This window comes from Coniophora puteana (genome assembly GCF_000271625.1).
Source record: "Coniophora puteana RWD-64-598 SS2 unplaced genomic scaffold CONPUscaffold_11, whole genome shotgun sequence".
Taxonomy (NCBI): Eukaryota; Fungi; Basidiomycota; class Agaricomycetes; order Boletales; family Coniophoraceae; genus Coniophora; species Coniophora puteana.
Window position 1 is genome coordinate 1,678,374 of NW_006913063.1, and position 15,683 is coordinate 1,694,056.

At 49.7% G+C, this 15,683-nt stretch overlaps 3 protein-coding genes across 3 annotated transcripts; 2 read left to right on the plus strand and 1 right to left on the minus strand.

Annotated features, from left to right (window-relative positions):
* Positions 1 to 372: 372 nt before the first annotated feature.
* CONPUDRAFT_157166 (zinc iron permease) lies at positions 373 to 2,496 on the minus strand (the record flags this gene model as incomplete). Its single annotated transcript, XM_007774088.1, has 8 exons — positions 373 to 566; positions 664 to 954; positions 1,037 to 1,112; positions 1,170 to 1,849; positions 1,910 to 1,944; positions 1,998 to 2,109; positions 2,162 to 2,248; positions 2,310 to 2,496. 8 exons carry the CDS (start codon positions 2,494 to 2,496, stop codon positions 373 to 375), a joined length of 1,662 nt encoding a protein of 553 aa, XP_007772278.1.
* Positions 2,497 to 2,736: 240 nt separating this feature from the next.
* Positions 2,737 to 7,208, plus strand: CONPUDRAFT_146072 (NAD(P)-binding protein; the record flags this gene model as incomplete). The annotated part of the gene is made up of 10 exons (XM_007774089.1): positions 2,737 to 3,163; positions 3,223 to 3,887; positions 4,340 to 4,381; positions 4,424 to 4,567; positions 4,813 to 4,859; positions 4,924 to 4,946; positions 5,099 to 5,233; positions 5,295 to 5,472; positions 6,180 to 6,219; positions 6,669 to 7,208. The coding sequence occupies exons 1-10, from the start codon at positions 2,800 to 2,802 to the stop codon at positions 7,206 to 7,208; spliced, it is 2,178 nt and encodes a 725-aa protein (XP_007772279.1). The 5' UTR covers positions 2,737 to 2,799.
* A 4,470-nt stretch (positions 7,209 to 11,678) lies between these two features.
* Positions 11,679 to 13,313, plus strand: CONPUDRAFT_75747 (uncharacterized protein; the record flags this gene model as incomplete). Its single annotated transcript, XM_007773724.1, has 9 exons — positions 11,679 to 11,751; positions 11,862 to 11,938; positions 12,011 to 12,049; positions 12,101 to 12,129; positions 12,266 to 12,288; positions 12,358 to 12,374; positions 12,519 to 12,552; positions 12,705 to 12,839; positions 13,123 to 13,313. 9 exons carry the CDS (start codon positions 11,679 to 11,681, stop codon positions 13,311 to 13,313), a joined length of 618 nt encoding a protein of 205 aa, XP_007771914.1.
* Positions 13,314 to 15,683: the final 2,370 nt, after the last annotated feature.

Sequence of the window (15,683 nt, forward strand, 5' to 3'; positions counted from 1 at the left end):
AGTTCGGCTGCTTCGCTCTCTCCAGCAATTTTCGATTGTATGTACAACGGCCACATGGCTTCGACGGATCACGGACTCGGACTATGCAAACCGCATTTACAGTATTACAAACAAACCTAATTATAAGGCCTCGTGTATTCTAAACCACGCGATTGGAAACTAGATAGCCCTACCTAAGATGTGAAAAGAGGGGACCGATAATATGCCCCAAGTCTAAGAGAATAAGCGATCTAGTCTCGGGTGTGCCACGTAAAAAGTACAACGTCAAGGATACAAATTTGAACCGTCTCACAAGAGAACCTCATCCTTATTCGCTCTCGCTCTCCATGCAGACCCACAAACTGATAACGTCGCGAAGAGGAGACACAGATACTACGCCCCGACGAGCGCCATACACACCACCCCCGCCGCGAGACTGAGCAGCGCGAGCGCCTGCCGCCCGACACCGCTGCGCCACAGAATCGGGTCCATCACAAAGTCGCCCGCGAGCATCTCGACGCACGCGGCGTAGATGAGCATCCCCGCCGATATCGCGGACATGACGCCCTGCGTGAGGCGCATGTGCACTGTGCACCGTGCGTTAGTATTCGATCGTATACGGAGGCTGAGCATGACAATGCGAAGAGAAGGAAACAAGGGAAAAGGAAAGGTAATGGGACGCACGCTCGTCCTCGACACTGCCGCCTGTACTCGACCCGCCGGAGAACACGAGGATGCCGACGACGATGCCCAGCGGCGTCGTTACTGCGAACAAGCCCGCGAGCACGGGCTTGAGCGCGGAGAGGTGGCGCGCGCCGAAGCTGCTGTTGCTGTTGTCGTTAATGCTATTGCTATTAATGCCGCTTTCCGGCGCGGCCGAGATGCTGGAGCGCGATGAGGGGAGCGAGGCGATGCGGATGCCGAGTGAGAGCCCTTCGAAGAGTTGGTGGAATATGAGAGCGATGAGGAGGGATGCTGTGTCAAAAAAAAAACGAAAGATGTGAGCGAGGCGGTAGGGAAAGACAGAGAGGAGGGCAGAGAAGGGGAGAGGACGTACCGAACTCGGGGCCGGTAGTGATGGCGAGGGTGAGGCCGACGACGATGGAGTGCAGCATGATGCCGAGTTGCAAGACCTGGTTGAATGAACATCAATCTCGTGTTCCCCAGAACAGACAGAGAACTGCACGCACGAGAATCCCGACGATCTGCCTCTTCTCCCCGACCTTGACATTCCCGTGCTCATGTCCGTGAGCATGCCCGTGGTGGTGTCCATGATGCCCATGGTAATGATGATGATGACGATGGTATCCACCACCATCATGCGCGCGCCCGTGCTCGTCGTCGTGTTCGTGACCACGATCGCATTCATTCTCCCCAGCCCCAGCCCCTCCCAGCTCCTCATCACCATCATGCCCATGTCCCGCATGCCCGCTATGCTCTTGCACATGCCCCACGCCCGCGACCTGCCCCTGCCCAAACTCTTCAGGCCCATACATCGACGGCAACCGCGGCCCGCGATCATGGTGCGACTCGTGCGCGCTCCGCCTCTCGTGCCGATGATGCCCCTCGAATATATCCTGCGACGGCGAACTCTCCCTCGCGTGCCCGTGGGCGTGAAGGCGGGCGTGGGCGTGGTGGTGGTGGGCGGTGCCGTAGTGGAAGGTCTGCGAGCGCTGGGCTGGGTTCGAGGAGCCGTTGGAGATGAGGGGGGTGTGCTCGGAGTCTGGTGGGTGGGAGTCAAGTGGTTTTGGCGAGGGGCAGCGGGTGGTGTGGTCGGTGCCGTTGGGCGTGCGTTCGGGGCTGGTGTCATTGGGCGTGGAGGAGGGTGTGCTGGCTGCTTGGAGCTGGTCCACGAAGGACGTGGAGATGTCTAGAGATGAAAAAAGTCAGCCAGTTTATGTAAAGATCTAGGATTCACGTGGTAACTTACACTCGACCAAGAATATGGCCAGAAGGGAGCATAGGCTAAGGATGAAGGTGAGCCAGGCACGTTAGTGAAGCATAGACGAATGACGCACACGATCAACCCTCCATACTCGCCTATCTTCCACTTCGCCTTCACCTCTGGATCTGTGAGTGACTCAAAAGCGTCTTGAAGCAGGTGCACAAACGCCGTCGACAATATGACGCCTGACAAATACGCATCAGCCCCACCGAACCGGTGTAAGTCACGGTTACGTACCTGTACCAAAATGCTTTCCGATGAAGAACACTATTCGCGGTATCCGCACTGCTCTTATGCGCTTAGACAGTGCAGGAAACGAGGACGCTGTTCAAACAAGATCATACACATGAGCAGGGATGGGTTTCGGCGGAGCATGAAGTCATACCAAAGAGGGAGACGACGAAGATGATGGCCATGGCGACGATTCGCATTCTGAGAGCCTTGCCTGGGTCCTTTCCACCATCGTCGTCGAATATACCAGAGGCATCCACGTCTTGTGGGTCTTGCATGAAGGCGAAGACGGACGAAAGGGAGAAAGAGAGAGCCGGATCACGGAGCGAATTCGGTGCCATAGCTGTTGACGACGTTCGGTACCAGTAACAAGGCGAAATGACGTCTGTGTTCGACGAGTCTGCCTGCACGAGGCTTGACGTCGTCTTATGGAAAATCTGGCGTGGAGGAGTGGGACGGGAAGAGGTTTATGAGGTGGGGAGGAAGGGGGAGGCGCGGTTTGCGAGGACCACAACGGTCGCCACCTCCGTCTCGTTATGTAATTTATGCCGTTCTATATGGAAGGGAGCCCCTTTTGACCGACGACCACCACAGTCGCCCCATCCCTTCACCCTCGGACGCCTCTCTTCCCTCTGAGATCGGCCATGTCGCTGCTCGTCCTGTCTGCCTCAGATGTCGACCGCATCACGGTCAATTTATCGCCCACCGGGCTCATACAATCCATGGTCGACGTCTTCAGCACCGTCAGCCGTTCAAGCTCTCCTTCCGCTGAAGAGGCCTACTGTCTTCCGCATCGAACAACCATAAACATGTCTCATCACAAATCGCTCTTCATGCCATCCCGCGTAGCCTCTATCGGAACAGCCATAAAGATCGTGTCTGTGCCCACCTCCCCCGTCGCTCAATCCGGTGGCCTCCCAGCATCTACCCTCGTACTAGACGAACAAACAGGCCGCGCCAAGGCGATCGTCAACGCACGTAGCCTCACTGCACTCAGAAATGCCGCAGGTATCCTTCGCACATTCTTGCTCTACCTCACGTGCTGAGATACTCTGGTGATCATCCAGGATCCGCGCTCGCAACCAAACTGGCCCTCTCCTTCCCCCGGCCCCGGCGTGACTACGAACCCAGAGTCCTCGTGCTCTTCGGCGCGGGCCAGCAAATAGCAGCACACGCACACCTGTTCCTGCGCGTCTTCCCATCTCTCAAAGAATGCCACATCATCAACAGATCCGACAACGCCCGCCTGCAGGATCTCACGACATCTCTCGAGCGCGCATATCCTACCATAATCATCCAGTCACACGCAGGAGATAGGCGGACAGTCGATGAAACAAACACGGTGGTCGGGTCTGCAGACATCATATGCACCGCGACGTCCTCCACCGCCCCTCTCTTCCCGGCGGACTTGGTCAAAACCGGCGCTCATCTCAACCTCATCGGGAGCTTCACGTCCCACATGAAGGAAATCAGTGTCGAGCTCGTACACCGCGCTGGGCCCGTCATTGTCGAGACGGCAGAAGCAGCGCTCGCAGAAGCAGGAGAGCTGATCGAGGCTGGATACGAGAGGGAGAATGTCGTCGAGATCGGGAAGCTCATCAACTCAGGGGAAGAACGGAGGAGCTTTTACTCAAGAGCGGTTGATGTGACGATCTTCAAATCCGTCGGTATCGGTCTGCAGGACGTGGCTATCGCCAGTCTTGTCGTTAAAAAGGCGAAGGAGCTTGGTTGGGTACGACGATCGAGTCGTACGACATGTAGTGAATAAGGACTACTGTGATTTGTATGCGTTAGGTGCGAATTTAGGCTGGTGACAAAGCAATCCAAGTTCAACTTGACGGGCCCCGCGTGGCGCGTAACGAACCTGAGGTTTTATGCTTAAAGTAGTACTGCTTGAAACACTGATCAACTATCTTCGTTTGAGCTTGGACGTGTTCAAAGACACTGCTCGGGATATTGATAGCTACTGATGAACACATATTCTCGGCAGTGCGCACCTGAGCCGCAATGAAACACAAGCTCACCTTTTATGTATCAGCGATTAAAACGCTGTTCAGGCGATGAATGGCAATACGCACAAGGCTAGTTAAATATGATATCATACAAACCGCGATGACCCCAATCTAGTATCACCATTCCCGCCTTTTGCCCCAATGGATAACCAGATACCTGATGAGGCCATAGTCTCTGCTGTTCAAGTCTTTCAGCTCTGCAGCAGACTTCAAGGTCCGTATATCAACAAAACTAGCAAACGCTACTGATTCCAAGGCCTCGGATATTCAAGCAGTCGCATTACTCTGTGTAGCTCTGTACGATTATGGTATCTCCTCCCCGCACATTTTATCTATGCGATTCGAGTCTCACGCTGAATGGGCAGTGGGATCGCTTCCCGCAGAAATCGACCTCGTCTGGGTGAGTTTACCTGGAAGCAAACCTAGCAGTCCACATTTTCAGCAAATCAGTATCTTGGATCTGGATCTGATTGCCCGCCTCTGTTCCTTCAGAAACGAGCCAGGCACTTTCGTCTGCGGCGTACTTATTCGTGAGCAAAATTCTTCAGCCAAAATAGAACAAAGCAGCTGATGGGATCAGTGTCGGTACCTGGGAATCGTATTTCTTACGTGTGTATACTTCCGTACGTTCTCCTCCCCTGTAAGCTGACGCTGTGTTTAAGGATCCCTGTTATCATATACGGAGTTAAAATGTGAGTAATTTCAGTCCGCCTGCCACCGACTCTTCTACATGATAGTGCTATTAACTTTTGTTAGAAGATATAATGTACCCGAGTTGAGTGAGTAGGAGATCGACAGGTATATTCCCTTTTTTCTGAAGTTCTAGGTGATCTATGTATTTGCCTTGAAATTTCGCAACTACACAAGGTTTGAAGGCTGCTTCCGTAGAATCGCCTTCGAAAGACTCACACTCTGACCTTGGTAAACTCAGCTCTTTTATTGATCCGAGTCTGTGCCGTGTACAACAACAACAGCAAGATGAAGTTAATCCTGTGCTTCCTCCTATCCCTCGAGGTTATTGTAACTCTATACGGCCAATTTGGGAGCAATTCACATAATCCGTTCCGTGAGTTCAGGCCAGATATTTTGTCCTCAGTGTGCATGATGAACTGAAATGATACATCCAGGCTACGCAATGCTGGTTTACGTCCCCATACTATCCTTCGAGTGTCTTTTACTTGCTCTGCTGCTATACGGGCTGGTTTTCTCCCGAACGGCATCGCTACAACTGAATCTAAACAAGGAGAACAGATGGACGTCGCTATTGATGGTCGTATTGCGCGACGGCTGTCTCTACTTTGTGATGTATACTTCATAATCATGACCCCGCTTGTTCTCGGCTAAACAGTTTTGTAGTGTGATAGCAATGGTCATAGTCAATTTCGTATCTGAATGGTACTCCAATGCGGTACCACCACAGGTGGTATTTAGTTTTACAGTTTTCTTCGAGGCTGTTCTGCTCGTATTGCAGCAAGTCTATTAGAGGCTCAGTCTGGGAGAGGCATGATGTACCTTGTTCCGTACTAGTTTTATATGGGCAGCCAATTAATGAACGGCTGTACTAAGTTTGTATGTCAGGCGGTTATACATACTTATATGGATGAAAAGCAAAGTCCTACCTTCGATAACATGAAAACGCTGGCACCGACTCGCTTAAAGCAAAAACAAATACAAGGAACGTGATAGTAGATGCGCTTATGCTTGCCAGTAGTTTCTGCCAGTTCACCGTGCTTTATATTTTATGAACTCAATACCACTAAATCAGCATGTCGGTAAACTGGAAACCAGTTCCGCAGGCTGCGGATATCATAAGAACCGTGACATCCACCACAGAACCTCTCTTCCTGGCGGGCCTGGTCAAAGCCGATGCATATCTCATCCTCGTCTTGAGCTTGACGCCATAAATCAAGGAAATCGGTGTCGAGCTTGTGTGGAGCGCTTAGCGGGCATGTTGTTGTCGAATCTTCTTGTTACTTAATATATCCTATATTCTACTGCCCTCACCATGATAGAACACCTCTTTGTGCTTCCAAGAGGCGCCGCCGCGCTGGCGTGAGTATTTCCGCTTGTGAAGTACGCCACTGAACCACTGTGAAGATGGATATACCTGATTATAATGGGCACCATTCGGGCGCAAAATCTATGGTTATCATTCATTAGATACATAGTAACCCTGAGAATTTGTTGTGATAATCAGGTGCTTGCTCGAAAATCAATCATTGTCATTTTTGTGAGATTCAATTGTCCGAATCACCTTAGATGTACCTGATTTTGTAGACGAAAACGCGAGACCGCATGCAGAATGACTAGTTTTCATGGAAGAATAGACCATTTATCACACGACAGAAAATACAAGAATCAGGACAAAATCAATTCTATTAATGCACTACGCAACATGTAGCTAGCTACTGGATCTGCGCCATTGGGCCCGATCTCACAATTGGCTTTCCCGTGTCCGTGCCATTGCTGAACGTCGCGTACCACGCGTGGCGGTCGTGCAGCACCCTGTCGACAGCAAAGTCCGCAAAGAACTTGCGCACGTTGTCCTCGCGCACGGACCAGGGCCCGCTGTTGAACTTGAGCTTGAAGTGCTCCTTGCCGTTGCACACGAACGCCTCGAGCACCACCGTGTCCTGCTCGCGCTGCTGCTGCTGCCGCGTGGCTTTCCCACCTGGCCGGTGCGAGATGGGCGACAGCGAGCGGGAGGGCGAGCGCACGCCGGCGCGGTGGCGGTTTCCGAGTGGGCGGGCGTAGATAGGCGTGTGATGGAGGCGGTGTCGAGGAAGGTTGTGGAGGCGGGGGCGGGTCTGCTGGTGGCGGGGGCGGTAAAGACGACGGCGGCGGGGGTGGAGGTGGTGGAGGATGCGACAGAGGTGGTGGTGGTGGTGGTGGTGGTGGTGGATGTGACGGCGGCGGAGGGGGAGGGGGAAGAGCGTCTTCGGGTGGTGGTGGAGGCGGAGGCAGTTCAGATGGAGGCTCTGGGGGTGGCGGTCGCATTTAGGATTGGAAAGATTTTCGATTTGAGGGAACAGAAAACTTGACGGGCTGGTGAGGCTTGAGGTCACCATCCAAGCTCGTCGCCATCGCCGTTGATACACCTGAGGAAGGTAGGGCAGAGTATTGCGTGGAAGGGCCATCGGAGCCATGTGAGTTAGGGTGCAGCAACCGAAACTGTGAAGCAAGCGCGTGAGCTCAGCTATCTGAAAGCGCGCTTGCACGAAGAGCGAAGAAAGGAGGACAGAACGGATACTCACAGCAGACGAACTTGACCAGGCTAGGTCGACCTGCTTGTCTCTAAGGACTGATTGTCTGTTGACGCCATTCCGAACGATGGGCGTGCTGGCTGTCGTAGACCCAGCTGGTGGATGGAGTGTGCTTTTCGGAGCTCGTGCTCGTGCCGAGCAATACGAGCACGATGAGCAGCAAATCGTGTCCGCTGGTGCAGACAAGCCTACTGATGTTGCAGTTCAGCACGACGACGTTGGGATCTCGAGATGAGATGTGCTCGTGAACTTGGTAAGCCGACCCTTTTGAGCACCAGAATATTCTTGCACTCACAGAATCTCGTGGAACTGACACCACGCCGCCACCATCTCGAACGCCTCAGCTATCCTTCACCAGCTCCCTTCGAAGAACCAATTTCGCCATTCTCCTTGGGGCGTTGTCGGGCGTGTCGGAACTTGATGGGGAAGATGAAAGGCCTGGGATGACGACTTGAGCTTGCATGTGGAGCGTAAACGGCAAAGCGAGCACGTCTAGAGCGAATAGGGCACTGCTGAGGAGATGGTATTGGTGTTGGTCGAAGCTTTGAAGGGTTTGCGCTCTTCTGCTATAGTCAACGCAGTGCTGGATGGATGTTGAAACGTTGAAACGTTGAGGCCGTCCTGAGCGTTGCAGGCCGCTTGCGTCGGAGTTTGAATTTTCTGCCCAAAATTAGCAAGTCCACTCACGCTTCAACGCACTTCGCGCAGCAGTTGTCCTGATCAATAACCTGCCACAATCACTCACAACGCGTACTGCAACATATGGGGTGTAGTAATGGCATTGGAGAGGAAGCTTCACTAGTGTTAATGAATGCTGAAACTCATTGTATAATGCAATGATTTTAAATGGGAGTTTTATTTGTGTCTACAACCAGCATTGGCAAATGACAATGATTTTGTGGTTCCAGGTAACAGTACATGATTTTATATACCAGGTACATGTACCTGACTTCAAAATCATGTCAAGAACACATGATTTAACAGAATCAGAAGTCACGTACCTTGTGCATACCTGAAAATCAGGTACATATGTTTTTGCAGTGAACGTGTTTCTGACTGCAGACACACTGCTGTGCGCAGTTGTTTGTTGCTCGAGGATTGCATGTGCATCAAGCGCAGCGCGTAGCGTCACGTTAATTTGATCGAGTGCTTTTAGTACCATAACAGTAGAGAGCCTGGATAGTGCTTCGGACGAAACACATAGAATTGGTCAGCCGCAATTAGCCACGTATAGCAATGTACTCGATCGTGAAGGTCCCATATGAGCATATTGAAACTCGTACCTAACTGGAATTGCGAGGTACGCACTTGTCACGTACTTGTACAACTAAACTATAATCTACAAAACAAGAAAATACGACGGAATTTCTACGTAAATTGTTTCCTGCCAACACTACATATACATTCTGCTGTATCCAAAGCTTCAAGCTCAAGTGATTGTAGTACATCCATAGTTCTGCCCGGAGAAGTCATCGTTGCACTCGAACCGACCTGTGACTGGATCAAATTCGCGTGGTAGCCAAGCTTGCAGATTATATCTCTTGATGCTGTCTGATAAAAACATGTCCCGAATAGACATGGGCTATCGCCTTTCTCTGCGGTAGACCATAAAATGATACAGTGTGAAGACAGCAGCCACTGTGTGAAATGTCAACAAGACAATATTGCTTGACATAAGCAGCCGCAAAGAAACTGTGATATATATTAGGCAGATATGGGAGCCTAGCAAGCCTGGTTTCTTCCGAAGCTGAAGTGTCTTTTCAGAGCAAGGGACATATGCCGAAGATAACTAGTTCTACGCACCAGAGACAAAACGATACTCGAAAACCAAAAGGGTAACAAAGGCCACTTGCTCCATGAACAATGCTCCTGACAAGAGGTAAAGCAATTTCTTTTACTTGTTGTACAGCGCATACAGTCTCAATATCATCGTTCCTTGGGGAGAAACACAGTAAAAATTTCTCGACTGTTCAATTTTTTGAAGATCTTGCCTTGCAACATGGATACAATGACTGCCATAGATATAATGGAGGCCAGATATGTTGCGTAACCTTATATGAAAGTGTTAGTACATATATCGAATATCACAATATGGTTAATTTACATCTGGATTTACAAGAAACGCGGCGTGTTTGAGTATGTAACTATGTAACAATTCACCAAAAACCTTCAAACTCACGCCTTGAGAAAAGCAGTCCTTGTCAGCCCCTGCCTAATATATATGACATTGTCGTGGAATTCTCACTTGTGAGACATACTAACGACTTGAAACGTGTCAATTACTGCGGAAATGATGAGTGCTTTAGAGTCTGGCGCAAGAGAAAACACATCTGACAAGTTATAGAGCTGACGACGCTTGAGACTCAACTCAAGGTCACTTACAAAACGGGAACGGCACTTACATCGAGTGTAGGAGTCCCAAGTAGCGTAGTTTCAATATCGGAAACTGAGTTTAAGCCTGTGTACAAAGTTGTGTTGAAAGAGGGCACCTACCACAATGTAGAGGCCCGTCGACAGAGACACGTTATTTTTCACCTGAGAAATGGGTCACTAGATAGCCGATTCAGAAAAGTATATTGCTTACCCATATGAAGTTGATCTGTAAGATAATCGCTTGTCAGCATTTCATTCTGCCACACTCAAGCAGTGCATACCTCATCGAAGAGACAGAACTATACAAAGTGGATTTGCGTCACTGATAATAAACATGAGGTTACTCACTATAATCGTAGGCAACGAAGGTTGCGGCCACATCTAAAAGGGCAAATATGAAAACAAGTATTTCATGCTGCAGACCGTTCACGTACAAAATCTGATCTCCTCTAATCTCAATGCCTCAACGCCGGCTGCGTACGCCTTTGATCCTGATTCAGACATGGTTGGTGAACAAAGACTACACAGAGACAAGGTGTGGTCAGCGTATCCGAGCGTCAAGGGATCCCAATCGCCGTTATAAATGGATTCGCTTATAAGCGGCTCCACAGCATTTAAAGACGAAATGTGTGATTATAGACAGAACTATTTAGCAAGATTTCGAAGAGGCGATGATACCCAGTAAAAGACGCTACCGTTGAGGACTATCCAAGGGACCCCAGCGCGTGCAGAGCACACGAGTTCTTGGATATGCAATCACGACGTATGAGCATAGGTTTGGACAGTTTGCTCTGTGAATGGCTGATATCAGAAGACAGATAGGTACATTCCTGGGAAGCGTACCATGACGCCTGAGAGGATCAAGGTGCTGTAAGCATAGCATATGTGTTTCAGGCATGTTCACCGAGAACATCATGATCCTGCTTGCGCCGCAAGTAAGGCCCGTGTGAATGGCTCTCTGAATGGAAGGTGTTCTGCCGCCAAAGCATGTCGCTGTTCATGAGAGGACAATGCTAAGGCGATGACCTCTAGATCTGTGATACTGACGATGCGGTAGCAGATTTATGGGATATGTGCTAAGGCTCTCTCTCGAGATCGGTGTCTGCCCTACTTCTCCGCTGAGAAAATAGACAACGGGATGAAGATGGCGACATAGATGGCATCTTGAACAAACGCGCGCTGGGCGGGTCTGGCAGCCTGGCCATGTGCGTCTCAGAGGCTCCTCTTCATGCACTGAGCAGCTTTGACCTCTAGGTCAGAGCGCTCAACCACATCCACCCCTACCCCGGACTATACCACTCCCCCCGCCCAGCCCACGCTTCCCTCGCGATGTCACACACCTCCCCCGCCCCGCAAATTCTCGAATCCACAACCCAAAAAGTCCTGAATGTAGACTTCTCCCGCTGCTCCTCCGACTTCCGCACCTGATACTTCGTCCTTGTGGGCCATATAGAACGTGACGGGTCCTGCCTGCTGTATCGTAAACCCGTTGATATTAGTCTGATTACACAATAACCGGACTGATATATCAAGATAGAGAAGTATATCAACCCATGCAACTGAAAATGATTCGGTGTGAACATCTAGATCACATACCGCTAAGCTGTTCTTACCTCTGCCAATGGAGCGGAGCGAGAGCCACCTCGTAAGGAACCACCGTTGATGAGAACTCCTGAAACTAGATACTTTCAACAATGTGCACGGGCACCGCAATAAAATACAAATGGCATGGCTTCTAGCCCGGTTACCTGTCTGTATACCCTCGACTGGAGCTGTTCAGGTGATGTATGGCAATTTGAAACTCACCAGAGCTAAGATAAGTATAAAGGCTCAAGGCTCAAGACTCACTCGTATCATTGTTCCTCTTTTACCGCAATGAATACCCAAACACTTGACAACGCCAACATCTCGGCGGTCCAGTATATTCAATTCTGCAGTAGACTTCAAGGTCCGTGTATTCACAGGACTGGCATATATTGCTGGCTTTAACTTTACTCGGATTGTCAAGCAGTCGCATTACTGAGTTTGGCTCTTTATGATTATGGTATCTCGTACCAGAGAAATACACCGTGCGGTCAAAATCTCACCTTGAATTGACAGTGGGGTCGCTTCCAGCGGAAGTCGACCTCGTCTGGGTGTGTTTATTCTGTCGTCTTCACGGAGTCGAGATCTGATTGCACATTGATTGCACACCCATATTTCTTCAGCAACGACCCAAGACACTTTCGTCTGTGGCGTACTTACTTGTGAGTGATGTTCTCTGCTCGAGAACTGAACGAAGAAGCTGATGGAAACAGTGTCGATACCTGGGAATTGTATACCTTATGTGTGTACACTCCCGTACATTCTTAGCTATTGAAAGCTGACGTTGCATTTTGAGGATTCCTGTTATCATATACGGAGTTAAGATGTGAGGACTCTAGACTCATCTAGATATTCGCCTTGTTTCTCATTGCTGATAGATATCCTGCACCCGAGGCCTTAAGTGAGTAAATCAAGCAGAAGCGAATTTGGTAAACAAGAACTAAACGTTGAATGGCTATCATGTCTCAAGATAACTTGATGTGGGAGGTGTGTCATGGTTTCTGGCATTCAGATGCAACTGTTAGCTAACAGATACTTTGGTACATAAGAGCCTTGGCGAGTAAATTACTTTTCTATATGAGCTTATCCATTACTCAGATTCAAAATGGACCATCTCCATGTGATCTATAGCGTACAAGGTGGGCACTATTCATGTCCCTGAAAGGTAGACATCTAACAACCACCAAGAATATACAATGGTCGTGAGCCGTTATAAACTAGTAGCAATAATCTTTTTTCTCGTGACTATACAAGGTTTGGAGGTTACCGTGTAAAGATGCCTTTGAAAAACTCAAATTATGGCATTAATAAACGCAGGTACTTTCGTAATCCGAGTATGCGCTGTGCACAACAACAACCAGAAGATGAAATGGATCCTAAGCTCCCTCATGTCACTCGAGATGATTCTAGTGTTATACGGTCAATTTGGGAGCGATCCATATAATCCACTTCGTGAGTTCAGGCCATAAATCTCGTTCTCATATACATCATGAAGATTAAAATGATGCATTCAGGCTATACAATGCTAGTCAATGTTCCCATACTTGCGTTTGAGTGCCTTTTACTTGCTCTGCTGCTATATGGGCTGGGTTTCTCCCGAACAGTATCGTTTCAGCTCGGGCTAAGCAGGGAGCAAAGGCGGAGGTCGCTACTGATGGTCGTCTTGCGCGACGGCTGTCTCTACTTTGTGATGTATATCTCATACCCGTGCTGCCTGTTTGAAATTGATCACTAGATTTTAGCGTAACTGTGATGGCCATATTCGATGCCGTATCCCAATGGTATCCCGATGGGGCACCCGCGCACTGGCAGGTGGTCTTTCAAAATCTTCCGCTATTCTTTGAGGCTGTCGGGGGACCTCGTATTGGAGCGAGTCTACTGGAGGCACAGTCTGGTAGAGACATGATGTACCTTGTTCCGTACTAGTTTGTGACGTTAAACTGATGATGAGATACACTGAGTTTGTATGACGCACGTTCCTGGAGCCGAAGACTCCAGGTGTAAGGAAAGAAATGTCGTATCCCTCCGATCATGCCGGCTCGCGGCCCGCGAGCGCGGATGGCCCGCACCGCGTGAATATTTAGGGTTTACACCTAAATTTGGCAATGTCTCACCGCCACCTGCGGCAGCACTCACACGTGTTCTTTACTGGTTCCGGGCACTCAGAGCGCATTTACATAATGTCAGGTGCTCTGAATGTGCGCAGTGGGCGGTGTTCGGACGTGGCTGGATGCGTTGACGCCCCGACAGTGGTAGCACTGTTGAGGCTTGTGTGACGTTCCTCTAAACATGACTAGGTTGTCGAAAAAAAAATAACAGTTATTTGGGACTAATATCAGGCGCCATGTTTTGCATTCAGGCTGTCGACCTCCAAGTGCGCCTCATTGTTCAGTAGATGTATTCTCCTTTGTACAGCCAGTAAAACCAGTAGATGTATGCTAGAGGTTGTGGTGTAGACAAACTCGTATAATTACAGTATCCTTCCGTGGCCACCAAAGTGGCATAGCGTCCTTCGGGTCCAGGTGTGCCCACTAGGGCCTTGAGTCTTTATGCGTATTCATGTAAATGTTCCTGGATACGAAGGTAGACAGGTGTCTCGCAAGTTAACGACTTACCACCGGTATGACCGGACCGCCGGTCTCAGGCTCCATGGACAAATGACTTCATTCGGAGTTTAAACTTTGCTTCAGCCACAATCTGCCACAATGTTGCCTTTTGACAATTCTCTTCGTCCACTTTCTACGAATACGTCGGCGATTACTTCTCTTCAAACTACTCATCCTTATTCTTCCTCTGTTTGTATCAGATGTCATACTGCCTTATAATGGCAGACATTTATTACGAGTGCCTTTCTGAGGCAATACTATGATTTCGGCACTGTATGCACGTTGTCTAAGTTCTTTGCAATGCGCTCGGATTATTTTTCCGTTGCTGTGTCAGTGACATCGGTACGTTTTATGCTTGATAACTATCAGTTTGTGACCAAGGAGAAGCTGAGGAGTTTGTGCCGACACCACGCCGTTTCTTTTGTTTCCGACGACGGAGGGAGTTGGCTGCGCGATTTGTTGCACGCGCATAAGTGCTCGCTGTCGTGTGCGGAATCCGTGTACGTGTTCAATCGCATTCGGATGGGACGGCGGCGATTTTCGCGTGTAGAACTGCCTTCCCCTTTTGTTTCGATTTAGGAAAGGGACGAGAACGCCAACAAACGCAGATGCCATGTTCGTGATACACACCACTGACGGCCCCCATCCTTCAACAACCACGAAGCTCACTTTTAAGTTTGTCAAGTGGACGCAGAGGTAAATGCTCACTGTGACTTCATTATCAACAATAACCAATTGAAACGGCCCAAATTCAACGGAGTGTGGGATGCTGATCTTTTCTTACGGTTCGCGCAGACACAAACGTTCCGGCGGGTAGTTACGGCATGCCATGTCTGGATTCCCGTAAGCTCAAAGTCAGCGACGCGGTCCATATTGATGCTCGACTACGCCACACAGAGGCGAGTGCGTACGAAGGTTCAGTTCGAACTCACCCAGATTATTCTGCTGTGCCATGGCTGCATCCCGTCTTCCTCAGTTCAATCGGCAACTTTAGTAAATTTGTGACAAAGACTCACTTTGCAATCGGCCGTATTAGATATGTCGCAAAGTTTATTTCGATCAAAATTGTGAGTGTTAGCCGCAATCGGTTGCAATTACGTTCCAAGGTGATTGCGACTGATTGCAATTGAACGGAATCGCCAGTATCCATTACGACCGATTGCGACCGTTAACTGAACTTTGCGACATACGATTCGCTCATGATGCCATAACGGTCAATTCGTGCTGTGTCTTCTTCCTTCCCCTTGTACTGGCTTGGTTTCAGATCTACCTTACGCTTTCGTAAATGCAATTGCTGTGATTCATCGTACGCCATCGCGGCCACCCGGTGGCCCATCTCTTACTATGAAATCCTCGGACGAAAGAGATCCTGTCTGGCCTTATATCGCTTTGGTCGTAGTCTTTTTGTTCCTTTACCTTTCTGTTGTACCGCCCGCTTCCTCTCCAATGCCAGATATTCATCGCTTCGTATCCAGGTGTGCCCAGAGGGCCTTGTTTTGACACAATACTAAAATCGTTGGACACTTGAACGTGTTCTATTTGCTCTTGTTTGGTTTCTTCCCGCGTCTGCCAGCCCGGCCATGCGCGCCTCCTCTCTACACCGAGCAGCTTTGGCCTCCAGGTCAAAGTGCTCAACAACACTTGCCCCACCCCTGACCACACCACCTCCACTCACCCAACTCAACCCACG